At 34.1% G+C, this 16429-nt stretch overlaps 1 protein-coding gene and 1 long non-coding RNA gene across 2 annotated transcripts in view; one reads left to right on the top strand and one right to left on the bottom strand.

Annotated features, from left to right (window-relative positions):
• On the bottom strand, positions 1111–3130 carry LOC107614353 (inositol transporter 4-like). Its single transcript, XM_016316568.2, has 2 exons — positions 1997–3130; positions 1111–1916 (listed from the first exon to the last, which is right to left on the bottom strand). Exons 1-2 carry the CDS (start codon positions 2534–2536, stop codon positions 1143–1145), a joined length of 1314 nt encoding a protein of 437 aa, XP_016172054.1. The 5' UTR covers positions 2537–3130; the 3' UTR covers positions 1111–1142.
• LOC110263573 overlaps positions 1973–16429 on the top strand; it is a 15785-nt gene continuing 1328 nt past the window's right edge. Inside the window, exons 1-2 of the long non-coding RNA XR_002349397.1 lie at positions 1973–1984; positions 15110–15223. This is a non-coding gene — a long non-coding RNA (uncharacterized LOC110263573). The remainder of the gene's footprint in view (positions 1985–15109; positions 15224–16429) is intronic.

The raw sequence follows: 16429 nt of genomic DNA on the forward strand, positions 1-16429 counted from the left end.
ACAGTAAACCTACAATCCTTCTCTGCCCCAGCGGTGTTAAACGCCGAGCATGGTGTTTAGCGGCAAAAATGATTGTCTTTAAATAAAATTCTCAATAAATATAATAAATTGTAAATCACTTATTATTTAATTTTCAAAAAGTTGGGTTGTTATAGTATAATTCGTCACTGACTTATTGTAAAAAAATTAATTATATAAAGATGATGTTTTCTGATTTTTTTGTAATTATGAAAAAGCCAAATGCGTAAAGAAAACAAAAATAAAAGTAGAGGAGTACTAGAGGACCAACAAGTTTTGTAATTTGTAGTCATCAATTAGCTATTATTAATATTTTTAATCGTGTAAAATTACATCTAACAGTGTAGAATTACTCATTTTTTGTTGTTGGCCAGATTTTAATAAAACTACTGGCTCTTTAGACTTTTTCATAAAAGTATTCATACAAATCTAACATACATGGAGAAATTCTCTATCGCTCTGTCAGCATAGATTTTGAAGAAGAGAACGCACACATTGAAACAACAAATATATTTATCTCCTCCTTTAATTTCTATTCCTCTAAGAGAGAATTGTCCAATTCTCGATGTATATGAAAAGATAACTAACTGCAACTTCATCATATCATATTATTTATTTACTAGTACTTGCTTTCTCTTCGTCTGTCTTTGGATTTGTACAATCGCAAGGGTTGAAACCTTTCTGAAGCAACTTCTCAACCTCTTCAAACTGAAGCCCTTTGGTCTCTGGTACCAATAGATAGATGGCAACGAGTCCAATTGTGGAAAACCCAGCAAAGAGGAGGAATGTTCCTACAGCCCCAAGTGCATGGATGAGTGACAAGAATGTCAAACTCACTATGAGATTAGCACACCAGTTTGAAACTGCTGCTATGCCTCCACAAATTCCCCTGAATCTCAATGGGTAAATCTCTGAATTCAAAACCCAAGGCACTGATCCCATTCCAGGAGAGTAGGCTAGGATATATAGTCCCAACACTATAACTGCAAGCACTCCAATTTTGCTTGGGCATCCATCAGAAAACCACACGCGCTTTTGCTCACCGCACACCACTCTGACTTCCTTTGTTTCCGCCAGGCATGCTCTTGGAAGATGCTGCATCATGTTCATTGATTATGTTAAGATTAGATTAGACTAATACATAGATATATATAAGTTGAAAGAGATGGAAGTGATGAACTTACATTGCCCCCAGTGCTGGCACAGAAGGCACATTCAGCTTTCAAACATTTCATGCAGTTCCATGAAGAGACATTAGGGGCATCAAGATAAGCCTGGCATGTAGCGTTAGCACCGAAGCTGAGGGTGTCAACGTTGTCAATTGGAGGAGCGGTTGTAGCTGCCTGATAGAAAACTCCAGTTAGAGTGAGGAGGCAAACGATGATTGCAATAAGGGATAGGAGCATGAGCTTTCTCCTTCCATATTTATCGATGCAAAGCATGCTGAGGATAGATCCAACGGCGTTGAGACCAGATGTGACGAGGGAGAGTGCAAGTGCGGTAGATTTTGATGCAATGCCGGCAAACTGAACAATGGTTGGGCTGTAATACATGACGGTGTTGATGCCAACGAATTGTTGAGCGACTTGAGCAGTCACGCCTGCATACAATCCTCTTCGAACAGCAACGTTGCTGAAAGCAGCCTTCATTTTCTCTCTAAGAGTTTGACCGATCAACCCTTCCTCTTGCTTCTCTTGTTCTACGGCTTCTCTCATCGCTTTTATCTCCCCTTCAATCTCGTCTGCTCTATAAATCTTTTCCAGGATTTTCCTTGACTCATTTTCTTTCCCTTGGTTGTACAACCACCTCGGTGACTCAGGAAGGGTCAGCATTAAAACGAACTGAACCACCGCCGGAAGTCCGGCCACCCCAAGCATCCAACGCCACGTTCCAGGAGTCTGTATATTATGTTAAATAGTTTAGTCAGATATGTTAAATTACGTAATCTTTTTTAGTTATTATCCGAGTAGATATATACCGTGGTGAATGCGAGGTTGATAAGGTAAGAGAGGAATTGGCCAAAGGTGATGAGGAGACCATTGATACAAACGAGAGCTCCTCTAATGGTAGCTGGAGAGGCTTCTAAGATATAGAGAGGGGAAGTCATGGAAGCTATGCCAACTCCAAAACCAACCAAAATTCTTCCAATGACGAGGACCCAAGGAGCTGGGGCAATAGCCATGACTATTGCGCCAAGAAAGAAAACAATATCAGCCCCCAAGATAGAGGTCTTACGGCCGAGCATGTCGTTCATCCATCCACCAAGTGCAGCACCAATAATGGCTCCCGCTACAGCCATACTTACAATGACTTCCTGCAACCATAATTTCTTATCAACTTCTACAAAGTCTTCGCGAATGTAAAGCAAGGCTCCGGAGATAACACCGGTATCGTAGCCAAAGAGGAGACCTCCAATTCCGGCTGATAGAGCAAGGCGCATGATGTAAGGCGAACTGGTTGCTCTTTTCCAGAATTCCATGAACTCTTGCTTACTCGCTGCCTCCGGCCCTCCTTCCATTCTTACTGATTACCTTATTAATTTAATGTGAACCCTGTTGATGATTTCTAGCTTTCCTCTACCACTTGCACTCCACGCTGAAATATTATTATTCCATCCATCATTGTTTATTTATGCATGCAATTAATCTCATACGTTTCATAACATCATGCAGACTTTCAATTATAAAGTAAAATTTGATCTCAACGATAATTATTCAATTATATCTATTCTTTCTTATTCCGATCTTAACACCTTCTCAAAAAGATAATTATTATTGTTCCTAATTAACTATGTAGAGTTGTGATCAGCAACACAAAAACAATTAGGAATATATTCTATCATATCATTATTATTTATTTATATACAAAGGGAAAGTACGATCCAAAAAAGAATTGAAATAAATTAAACAGATAAGATATGCTACTTACTTGTATACAGAAAAAACAGCTAGAAAATGAAATTTGTTAAGAAAACCACAACACTTTGATGTTAAACTTTCGCAGAAGGTCTCTCAGACCAGCTGTGTGGTATTACGCTCCCTTTTTTCTCAAAAGTTCGAAGTTACTGTGGTTGGTTTAAATTATGCCTTTTCTCTCCTTTACATATCTTCCCCGTTAGTGGCAGCTAATATATTCATATCTTTAACAAACAACAATGCACCAAAATTTGTCTATAGTAAATAATAAGCAGAGATTGCCATGTTATATATAACCGTGTTAACCGTATATTAGTTTTTTTAATCCTATCCCATTTTTTGTTTTTTTCGTAAAAATTGATCTGTTTTTTCATGTATCTTATCTATAACTAAAGCTAAAGCTAAGTTCTCTAACAAAATAGTAAAATACACGAATTAGAGAGATACAACGATAATTTAACATCAGTGTGTTGTGGTTTCCATGACAAAGTTCGTTTTCTCACTGCTTTTTTTTAGTACAAGTATATAATATGTTTTGTCTGTTTAATTTGTCTTAATTCTTTTTTGGATTGTATTTTTTTTTATATATAAATAAATAATAATGATATGATAGGATATATTTCTAAGTATTTCTAAGTTCATGATCGCAACTTTATTATATTCAATCCTGTCTTAACCGTATATTAGTTTTCTTATTCCTATCCAATTCTTATTTTGTTTTGTTTGCTTTTTTTGGTTTTTTGTTAAAATTGATCTGTTTTTTCATGTATCTTATCTTTTTATAATCTAAATAAAGCTAAGTTCTCTAACAAAATAATAAAATAAAATAAAAAATAAGAATAAAATAGCTACTTATTTTTTTTTATTTTAACCAATATATAAAAGTTAAACCCTTCAAGTTATGTAATTTTATTATTACTTTTTTTGAAAAGACAAATAAACTTGTACTGGTGATACGCTTTTAAGGACCAATATCACTTTAATAATTTGAAAATTTTCAACATTTTATTATATTCAAAATGTATTCTCCCGTCTATAACCAACAGCAAAAGTTAATTAATCAATTCGAAGTGAATATTTATTTGTTGAGGTGTTCAAAAAAATAGTTTGTACTAAATTATAATTTAGTCTCTAATATTTTCTAAGATAAATTATTAGTTTTTAATAAAAGAAATTGATAAAGGGTAATAATATATGTATCTCAGAAATTGTCGATATGATGATGTGTTTTAAAGAGGTTATGCTCCAAGTAACCATGATGTTAAGGAGAGAATATGGAAGAGAAGTGAAGGGTAAAATACTATTTCAATTAGCATCATAATAAATATATCACTCCCTTATATTTTTATCTTGTACCTTCATTTGTTACATCTCAATATTTTCTAGATCCTCATTTTTATGTATATATGTAACAAACAAAAATATGTATAAATGTATACCGAAAGTCACCACAACAGTCCTATATATAGATGTCTGTACCAATAATTTCTTATATAGTCATAGTTTTTTGAGGTCATATTATATATTCTCACCACAAAACTGATTTGAGAGACCTTATGCGATTCATTCCACCACGACAAATCATTGCAGGTCACCAAACACATTGTTTCACTAAATTGAGTTACTATTGGATTAAACCCGATAGTAAATGATGCACCAATTTAATATATTTTTTCTCCAAAAATTACCGGCAGATTTATTATCGAAAAACAAAATCTACCAATAATTAAAAAATCTTACGAATTCGACGTGGTTACTGTCGACAAATGCGACAGTACTCAACATTTTTCTTGTAGTATTTTCTGCCTTTTGCGCTTGTTTCACAAATCTATATTATTTTTTGTTTTCTTAATCAATGCGCAAAGAAGCGTATATATGATTGGTTATATAATTAAGTTCAATTAATCATATAAATAAATGCTAATATATTTTTCTATTAATTATTTTAATGATTCCAAAATTCTAAAAACTTATTTTGACGTAAATATTTTTTCAAACAGACAAAATGTCAAAATTTATAATTATTATTGAAAATAAATCTATATTTTAAAATATTATTAATATAAATATACAAATTTACTTTTAAATATGAAAAAATATCCAATTAAAAAACACCTTTTACCCCTTTCTTTCACGAATGAATATACTATAGGAAGATGTTCACATATGTCACTCTATTTGTTTGGAATATGGTATTTCAATTTTTACAACCATTGAGATATATATTATATAATATATGTGGTCAAGATTTAGTGAATATAAATATTGTGCATATCAATCACAAAAGGTCTACAAAAAACCTACAACGGATTTTTCCTTTTTTCAATATGGAATGGATGAAAATGTCCAACCTACCCCACTTGGTCTGTTTCCGGAAATTATTTTTGATATTGGGGTGGAAATGGAATTTTTTAGGATTATGGATGGATAAGGGTGTTATTCTTAAATGTAGAACTTTTTTGTTTAAAATGTGAAAATCGGACCCTCCGATTTGTTTGGGAATAAAAATCGGACCATTCGATTTATTAGGAATAAAAATCGGACCCTCCAATTTTTGATTTTTTTTATAAAAAAAAATTACAACAAACAAATCAAACTCTCCGATTTAATATTAACAAAATTTTAAAAACTAACTTACAAAGTAATCGGACAGTCCGATTACTGAATCCCATATCAAAATAAAAATACATGTACCACCAACAGAATTGCATTACACACATTCATCTTCCATAATAAAATTTTTTAGCCGTCTGTTTCATCGTAATATACAATGAATCCATCTTGTCAATGATTTATATGAATTTTGTCAAGCCATTTTTTTTAAGCCCTTTTTAACAATAAAATTTTATTTCTTATTTTTTAAATTAACTCTTAAATACATATGTTATCATAAATTTTATAGAATTAAAAGTTTATTAAAAAATTGATGGAAAATAATATTAGAATATTTAATTTTGCTCATTTTTTTATTTTTCTAAAAAATTTTTAATTTGTGAAAAATCTTAAAATTTATTATTTTATATATCATTTTCATATTTTACTATCAAAATAACAAAATATATATTAAAAATTTTAGTCATATTTTACAATTTTATATATGAAAAATATGTAAAAATATTTTACTTAAATATTTCACTTCTATATAAGTGAAATATACACAAACGGAACCAAAGAAAAAAAATATTTTGAATCCTACTATAGAAAATTGTATTTTACGTTAAATGTATTTTTTATTTTTTATTTTTATCTGAATTATTTTTCAAACGTTACATTAAATAGCTTAAATTTGTTGTTTTTTGCACTTTAAATTAAAATAATTGAGTTATTCTTTTTACTAGGGGTGTGCATGGCCCGGCTGGGCCCGAAGACTCGGCCCGGTCTCGAATATTTTAGGGACTATTTTAGTGTGATTTCACCGGATCTAGATCCGGTCATTATTTCGGGTCGGGTCCGAGCTATGGCTTGGGTCACTCAAAGTCGGTCCGGTGGCTCGGTCATCTTACACAATTAATATTTTGTATTATTAGTGATGGATGATGGCTATTCTTATGTGGAATTTAAGTATTGTAAATCTTAATATTTTGTGTTATTAGTTATTATAATACTATAAGTTAATGTTTTATGTTTAAAATGCATAAGATTTTAGACTAATGCATAATATTTTGTTATTTATATTGATTTAAATATTTGGTGTTATTAGACAATATTAGTATTGATTATGGTTATGCTTTAATTTTAGAGAAGAGTTGGTTCTTGTTATATTTTTCTAAGTGAATTTTACTATGTCAAATAATGGTTGGAGTCTTGGAAATTTGGATATTTTCACATGTTAGCTTATAAGAAGGTATCAAGGTAATATAGTGTTAACGGCCCGGTTTTCACCCGGTATAATTGTGGCCCGAAAGTGTATAGGTTTCATCGGGTCTAGGGCCAGGTTCGGGTCTAATAAATAGGCCCAGTATATATTTCGGACCGAGTCTGAATTACATCAAACCTGATTTCACCCGACCCATGCACACCCCTACTTTTTACCTTGTAAATCTCAACTCTTTCTTACAATTTTTATTAATTATTAAGATTTTTTTACAAGTTTAAAACTATTTTCAATATATATCGTGTAATATATGTTTTTTTATTTTTGTTTTTAGCATATAAGTTTGTTCACTATAAATAAAGAGTCTATCTTAATTAAAGTATGTATTTAATATTAATAATTAAATAATATTCTTTTCATATATCATTTTGTTAATCTTTAATCTTTTGAGAAAAAACATGATATCTAACTATATCTAATAAATTTTAGTTTTTAATGTCGCACGATTTATGATGATTTGTTCAAAGATAGATAATCAGGAGAGAGAAAAAATATTTAATAAAATAAAATAAAATTTTATATATTGAGTTTTGATTGCTTGATTGATGTGAAAAAAACAAATTATAAAAGGTTTGAAAAAATTTTTTATAGCAAAATATCTATTATCTATTATATATTTCTAATTTTACAATTAAAATATGTCACATATCACTCTCTTATTGCAATTAGAATCAAATTTTTTCTTCCAAAATTAAGAAATTTTCATCTTCTCCTTACTAATTTTACAACCAATTCATCTCATTGCAATTGAATTCAAATATTTTCCTCTAAAATTAAAGAATTCTCCTATCCTCCCTCTTCCTTCCTCTATTTCTCTCGTTCCTTTAACCACTCTATCTATTTTATATATCATTATCAATATCAATGACTAATTACTTATTTGACAATTAAAATATGCAACATGACATTCTTTAATTGTATTAAAATTAAAATTAAAATTAAAATATACCTATATTATGTATTATATATTACTATCTAATTTAGCAATCAAATGTGTCACATGACACTCTCTTATTAAAATTGAGAGAAAACATTTGTTTCAAAATTAACAAACTATCACTTTTACTCTCGTTTTTTATCTTTATCTTTCTCTCTCTTTTCTCTCATTCGCTATTTTTTCTATTTTTCTCTTCTACAGAAAACAAAATGAACAAAATAATATAATTTAAATAAAAATATTATTATTAGTGTTATTATATGCATATATAATTTTTTAGTTTTTTATTTAGTTTTAAATTTTCACCGCTTATCTTTTTAATTTATATTTTCATTTCTCTTCTTTCAAATATTTATTACATATAATTTGGAGAGAATACTAATGTTATAATTAAAAGTTAGAATCGAGATTCAATTGTTTTAAAAAATTAATTTTGAGTTAATTTTATAACTATCAGTATAATTTTTTTATGCTAATATCTAATTATATTTTTATATACATAGAGAGAAAAAATATTATTTTGGGCAATTTACCTATATAAAATAAATGCTTGAAACCTTTACCTGATTACAACAATTGAAAACTTGTTTCGTGAATGTCTTGTTTCACTTTCTATATAATCCGTGGGAGCCAACCACGGTTTCCAGATTACACATAAACCGTGGCTGGCAGCAAAGATTTACATGCAAAAAGAGCTCAACGTAAATCGTGGGAGGCAGCCACGGTTTACACTTGGTGAATGCAAGATAGAAACCATTGGAAGCAGCCACGGTTTATGAAGACAAATGTGCATAAAACGTGGCTAGCAGCAACAGTTTATGAAGGGGTTCGAATGGGCATAAACCATTGTGAGCTCCCACGGTTTATGAGGAGAGAAAATCTATATATATGTGAGTGAGATTCAAGCTACTGAGGAGAGATCATTATCACAATGTCAAGTGAGGAAAAGAGTTTTCTTGTCTTAGTGCATTGCTTTGGAAAAATCAAAAGAAGCAAAAAAAATGGTGTGAAGTTCACTGACAGAGAACCATTGAGTGTTTTCATCAGTTCATCAAACACTTTGTCAGATGTGAAGAACAGCATCTTGCAGAAGCTTGGGGTATTTGGAAGCAAGTGGGTGAAGAAGTTATTCTACAAGATTTCCATCGCAGTGATCTCGACCGGTGTTAAGTATGATACCTTTGTGCTAGCGGCTGATGAAGATATTAGGGTTCTGTTTCATTGTGTTAGGAGTTTTCCGGAGGTCAGAATACACGAGTTGTTCGCGAAGTTGGAGGTTGGTGTCGATAGTTCTGGGGCATCAGCTCTAGTTCATAGCTCGACTGTCGCGGGCGGTGCGTCTAGTTCGACGCCTACGGCCCGGCCATCTGTTCTGCAGATTGCATCCCCTTCCTTCGCGGCTGATTTAAAACGAATGGAGGCAGTTGGATCTGTACTGTTGGAGAATCCTGGGGTCTGGCAACAGGCATTTGAGGCGGATACAGGTGGTGCCATAATTCATGAAGATCAAGGCTTTGGGGAACCTGATCGAGTAGAGAATGCAATGCGGGACAATGACTCTGACCAGAAACCTGTAGATATCATTGGGGACAGTGATGATGACACAGGTGCTAATCCACATGCACAACACGGGCCTTCAAGTTCTGGCGCACAGCAGTACCCTCCACACTTCTCCACTCTAAACTTGGAGGCTTTGGGTCAACAGGCGGACGGAGGTGCTACAATTGAGTGTTCTTCTACAGAATTTTAGGTTGGGCAATCGTTCCAGAACTAAATATGAAGCTGTTCTGAATGTGAAGGACTATAGCATCCGTCGTGGTGTTGAGTACCGAGTCTTGGAATCGGATCATCTGAAGTATCATGAAAAATGCAAGGAGTTTGGCAAGGGTTGTACTTGGTTGATTCGCATATCGCTTCATGCACGAAAGGGCACTTGGGAGGTTAGGAGGTACAACGGTCCCCACACTTGCTTGGCCACCTCTATTTCCAGTGATCACCGTCAGCTTGATTACCACGTCATCTATGTGAGGATTTTTCCGTTGGTTAGGGCGGATGCTGCGGTTACGATAAAGGTCTTGCAACAAGCAACAGAAGCTGATTATAGGTTCAGGCCTAGTTACAGGAAGGTTTGGATGGCAAAACAGAAGGCAGTCGCATAAATATATGGAGACTGGGAAGAGTCGTATGCCGAGTTGCCACGTTGGATGCTAGGGGTACAGTTGACCATGGCCGGGACAGTGACTGTGTTGAAGATCTCTCCTGTTCGAGTTGGGGATCAGGTCGATGAGTCTACGGTGTACTTTCATTGTCTTTTCTGGACATTTTCACCCTGCATCGAGGCCTTCTGGCATTGCAAGCCGCTTGTGAGTATTGATGGTACCCACTTGTATGGCAAGTATGAAGGCATGTTACTGTTGGCAATTGCGCAGGATGGGAACTCGAACATCTTCCCGATTGCCTTTGCCCTTGTGGAGGGAGAAAATGCGGAGTCATGGTCATTCTTCTTGTCCAACCTACGAACGCATGTGACACCACAGGAGGGTATCCTTGTTATCTCTGACAGGCATAATGGCATCAAGGCTGCTCTTGAGGATCCCGAGAATGGTTGGCTGCCTCCACGGGCTTTTCGAGCGTACTGTATCCGTCATGTGGCAACGAATTTTAGCCTTAGCTTCAAAGGTAAAGATGCAAGGAGGATGCTGGTGAATGCGACCTATGCAAAAACTGAAGCAGAGGCTCATCAGTAGCATCTGCTGGGAGAACCCGAAACCGCTCATAGAACCATGTGTAGCACACTGTCATCTGCTTGACTTTATTCTGCGGAGATAACTCCCCAAACAACTCGCGGAACCACACCCATGCCGGTCTTCCGTTTTTCATCAGATTCTCAAAGTCAGTCAGGCACCCACTCACGGGCTCCCCATCGATCGGCAAACCCAGCTGATAGGCCACGTCTTGTAAAGTGATAGTGCACTCCTCAAAGGGCATATGAAAGGTGTGGGTCTCAGGACGCCACCTCTCAATGAATGCGCTAAGTAGAGGCTCATCAACCCAGAACCACTGACTGTTCAGCCTAGCCAAGTGATACAAGTCCGCGGTCTCCAGATACGGTATAATTCGATCGTGTAAAGACATATTCTGTTGTCTCCTGACACCGCTAATAATCCTAGTAGACTGCAAAAATATGCATAAGAAAATCCTCAACATACGACCAATATTAACAACATCTAATATAATTTTAAAAAATTATTATACACCAACATTGATTTTCTATGTACTCTAATGATGACAATAGTTCTAATAACGACAACAATAACAAAGCTAACAATACCAACAGGAATCACAAAAGTAACAACAACAACACTAATAATACTAACAACTCGCAATAATAACAATAATAATAATAACAACCATAATAATAATAATAACCATAAATACTAGTATTAATAATAATAATAATTATGAGAATAATAATAATAAAGTTATTTAACTAACCTCTTGGTCGATATATCCAACCACATGCGCAACGCCATTAATCGGTACATACGAGATTCGTCTTCCATCGGTCCACCGCTCAACTGATTCAAAACCTCAATCCGGCCCCATAAACCACAAAGCTCTCCGGATTCTCTCACACCACCAACTTCACAAAATTTTCAATGCTCAAATGTGATCCGCCCTCACCAGCAACGGCTTCTATATTTATACTTGCTCATGCATAAACCGTGGCTGCTTCCAAGGTTTTATGCACACACCATCTTCTTCATAAACCGTGGCTGCCACCCACGGTTTATGTGTTGCATTCACCAAGAGTAAACCGTGACTGCCTCTCATGGTTTACGTTGAGCTCTTCTTGCATGTAAACCTTTGCTGCCAGCCACGGTTTATGTGTAACCTGGAAGCCGTGGTTGGCTCCCACGGATTATATAGAAAGTGAAACAAGACATTCACGAAACAAGTTTTCAATTGTTGTAGTCAGGTAAAGGTTTCAAACATTTATTTTATATAGGTAAATTGCCCTATTATTTTTAAATAGCAAATATAAAAATTAATTATTTTTATTTGTGCAACAAACTTAACGGTTAACACCTAATTAAATGTAAAAGTATACACGTTAAATTATTTTAAATTTTAGATAACGAATGTTAAAATTAATTATTAATAAAAAATTAGACTTTTCATATAAAAATAATAACTAAAAATCTTATTATTTGATTTTTTATCTACAGATACTTTTTTTCGTAAAAGTAGTTTGATTTTATAAATCTTTTGTGTCGTGTATAATCTGTACTATCAGAACAAAGTATACCGTAATTTTAAAAAATTTATATTCTCATAATGTTATTACGAGTAAAAATACTAGTTAATATATAAGCAAAAGAATTTGCATGTTTTAACTTTCAAGTAATCTTTAAAATAAATTCAAATTCCATTTAGATAATTTATTTGATCAAATCAAACTTTATAATTTAATTATCAAAATAATAATTAAATAATAATTTAAAATATATTAAAGTACTTATAAATTTTAAACACAAAAAATCAAACTAAATTTGCCAATTAAAATTACTATTTAACAAAAATTCTCAAAGACATGATAACATGAAGTAATTATCATAATAGTTGGACGCCAAAAAAAATTTCAATATTATTTTGTTATTATATTTTATTATTAACAAATATTAATAATTATAACCATAAATAATGATCATATTGTGAGTCAATTTAATAATCATATTTATATGTGTATAATTTAATAAATAAGGTACATTAATTTTTTTAATGAAAATTATTATTATTATTAACTATCTAAATTATTAATATTTTTTAATAAATTCTAAAATGTTTATTTCTCACCTTATTATCCATATCATTATGATAAAATCTACGTGAAATAATTACATAAATTGTTAAAATATGTTTAATAGCAATATATAATTTATATATATGAAAATATATGAAAAATACGTATGTATTTAGCATTTTTTTTTGCCACGCTACACTTTTTTTATCATCTAACACATTTTACGTTCATTAAGAGGGTTAATTTTGTCCTTCAAATTTCACTACACAACAAATTTGTCTAAAGCTACTTGTTAGTACAAAGGAATATCATATTTCACTATTTCGAGTGCCATTCGAGATAATTTTCCTATACTATATATTCAATGTCTACTTCATGCCTTGAACCTCAGAACCATGTTCCAACTCAAACCGCAGCTCCCTACTCAAACTGCAGCTCCTCTGATAATCTCTAGTTCTCTTCATGCTATCTTTTTTTTTTTTTTATCTATTTTGTGTTTTCAATACATATATGAAAAGTCAATTAACTAATTCATACAAAACCAACGCAACTTTATTTTCTTTTACTATAATCATACGTGATATCTTTTATTTTTGTTTTTATTTTTATAGATGGATTTATATTTTATACAATATTGACTTTGGCTTGATGATTGAGATTCAATCACATTGAATCATTAATTTTTAGTGTTACGATTTTTTAGGAATTTGTATATGATAGTTTAGGAGCATTATTATGTAATATTTTGTCGAATTCACTATTGCAAGATGTAAGACCCAAAACTTTTGAAAAGTCTTATTATGATCAAGTCTCAAATTATATAGTTATTTATAGCCTTAATTTCGGAAATTATTTTTATTAAAGATAATTAAGGCAAGTTGTGATTTATTGAATTTGGGACAAGTTATGATTTATTATCCAATTTGATAATTATTGGATTATTTTCTATAATTATATTATAAAGTTGGTAGTTGTGAACTAATAAGAATTTTTATATGATTCGGATTAAATAATTAATATTTTAAATATTAATACTGTTACTTTGGAAAATAAAGGGTTTAATTATATTATTTCTAATTATTTTGATTTGGGCATTTTATGGAAAATAATTTGTAAGATTGATGAGCAAATAGTACTTTTCTATATAAAATTAGTGCTGGATTTAATTTGGGTTTCAATTACTACATTATTCCCAATTTCATCTGAAATTACTAAAATGTCCCTAACCCTAATTTTTGAAAATGAAACCCTAACCTTGTAAACCATAACCCGACCCGGTTTCCCCCAACTGCTGCAGCCCCTCTCTTCTAACAGCAGCAACAACACTTTCCCTTTCCTCAAACCAATACACTCAGCAACAACAGCAAATCTTCCCCCCTTCCCCCAACAGATCGCAGCACACCCGGCTTTCCATTTCCACGAAAGAAAGGAACTGAGGCAGAGAAGGAGAGGGAGATTGAGTTACGGCTGAGGAGAGGCGGAAGAAAGCTCACCGTGTTGCCGTCACCTCGCCGCCGCGCCAACGCGTCCTACCGTCGCCGCCGTTGATAGCCGAAGGGAGAAGAAGGATCTGTTCGCGCCGTCACCACGTGGTTGCTGAGCCGTGTCGTCGCTGCCATTGCCAACTGGTCCTTGGAGCCTGAGCCGCGCCTCTGTCACCGAACCAGAGGAGATCATCCTTGCTGAGTCGCCGCCATCTTGCCTCTGTCGGCGAGCACGAAGAGAGAGGGATGTAAGAGTTTGCATAGCAGAGAGAGGCAGAGCGCGACAGGCGAGACCATCACTGCCTAGGTCATCGTCTAAACTCGTCATCGCCAGTCGCGTCGTCGCCGTCTCTGTCCAGCGCGGCCGCAGATGATGGGTCGCCGGGAACCGCCACTGAAGTCGTGTGGTCGTCATCCTTGCCAACAGCGAGAGAGGAGCAAGATGAATCCTTCTGTCTCCGTTGTTCTGGTCTGCTGAGAAAGGGAAGATGATGCCTTTGTACTTCACGCGTCGCCAACGAGCACGGAGAAGAGAAGCTGTGTCCGCATCAGTGCCGTTTGAGGGGCTGTGCTTGGCCGCCGTTGTACCGCCCTGCTTCACCATGGTTGAGCTCTGTCACTCCCTGCTCTTTGGGCTTGTGATGTTGCGGGAATCACTACAGGAAGAGGAGCAGGCTGAGTCACCGTGATTTGGGCTGTCGGGAGTGATTATGTGACTTTCGGGATCACCGCCGGAGCTCCGGGCTGAGCTTCTGGCACTTGAGACCCTGCTGCCACCGTGTTCCACCGCCGGTAAGATTTTTGAGTTTGGTTTCTGTTCTGTTGGAATTTCGGAAAGGTTAACGCCGCGTGGTTGTTACAGTTACCGTCACCGGTGTTTTTGCTCGCGATTGTCACTTGGGGTTACTGACGGAGCCACTGCCGGATTGATAGGGAGCTGCGGCTGCTTCATTTTGTTATTTCAGTGAGTATTTTGATTTTCGAAAGCCCTACGTTAGTGTCCCGTACGTGTATTAAAGCCTTTACGGTATTAATGATCTTAGAGTTTAGTAACTAAGGTTGCTTGTTGTAATTTAGAGCTGTTTATGCTGCTGCGAAAATGTGTGGGGCTGTGCTTTGAAGCTGCCTTTGATTTCGAGTTGAGGCGAAAAGAACTTATGAGGCGTTTGGATTATGGATTTGCGTTTTGAGGTAGGGGCGCTTTCCAAAAATTATGTTTTAAGTATTGAAATTATTACATATGGATACTGTTGTGAGATATTGTGTATTTGGTGATTGTATCTGCCTTATGTGTTATTTGATTGACTCGAGTGATTATGGATGTTGGTTTGGTTGAATTGTTGTGTGGCTTTGTGAAATGTAATGTTTTGAAGTGATTCTTTAAAGATTTGAAATCTGAGTTTAATCCGTTGAGAATTTATTTGATTTGAGTCAATTATTTGATGATGTGAAAAGTCGAATGCACTTTTGAATTCAGCCTAGTTTACTTTAATTGACTTGATCTTGGACAAATGATTTGTTACTGAACCGTTTCTTTAAAGCTTTGGAAACGAGTTAAATCGGTTGATATTGAGTTGATTTTGAAATGGTTTTCTTGAGATAAGCCACTGAGGCGACTGTTGGATTTAGCTTGCTTTGAATTGATTTCTGGTTTTGAGCTGTTGAAAAGGAATGAGAAACGGTTTAGTTGGGACCCGAACCGGGTGGCAAAAGTCCAAGTTTTAGGGTAGGTGCTGCCAAAATTTCTACAAAATCCTAGTCTTGTTTGAAAAGTTATTTAAAAAGGATTGGATTTGAGAAGTTGTATTATTTGATTTATTAAGAGAATAATTATATTTTCAAGCTTAATTTATTTAGTGAACTTTATGCCTCGAGTTTGACTTATTTAGAAATGAACTATTTTTACCATTTGAATCACTGAAGGAAGAATGGTACTCTAATATTGATTTCAATATAAAAAGGAGCTTTTAGTGATTTCAAAGGAATCTAGACTTTTGATTGAGTAATTAAGTTTGAGGCATTTTGGAAGAGTTAGAAAAATGGGTTCCAAAAAGAAACCTGAAAGTGGTTTGATTCAAATGAACCAGTTCCTTTTCAAATGAGTTGATTTTTGGACCGGGTTGGAACTTGTTATTTTGTATGGTCGGTTTCATAATAAATTCAGTTTTATTTACTTGAACCGAGAATCCATGATTTTAAGAGTTTCAATGAATTTTAAGGAATCGATATAGGTTGACCTTCCCTAAAGACTTGGGACTCTGCCGAGAAACTTTGTTATAAAATCCCATTGTTGGATGGATGATTTTGAATGTTTCAAAATGAATCTTTAACTTTCCATGGTTTTGGAAGTTTTGGAAAGAGAATACCGAGAGTGGCTTTGTTTTAAAAAGGGAACTC

Source organism: Arachis ipaensis, chromosome B01, assembly GCF_000816755.2.
Source record: "Arachis ipaensis cultivar K30076 chromosome B01, Araip1.1, whole genome shotgun sequence".
NCBI lineage: Eukaryota > Viridiplantae > Streptophyta > Magnoliopsida > Fabales > Fabaceae > Arachis > Arachis ipaensis.

What these genes read in the sequence shown, in the direction of transcription:
- LOC107614353 (XM_016316568.2), bottom strand. Translation starts at nt 2,536, where the DNA reads ATGGAAGGAGGGCCGGAGGCAGCGAGTAAGCAAGAGTTCATGGAATTC. An exon ending in TCAACCTCGCATTCACCACG is followed by an intron (nt 1,917 to 1,996) that starts GTATATATCTAC and finishes CATAATATACAG; the next exon opens with ACTCCTGGAACGTGGCGTTG.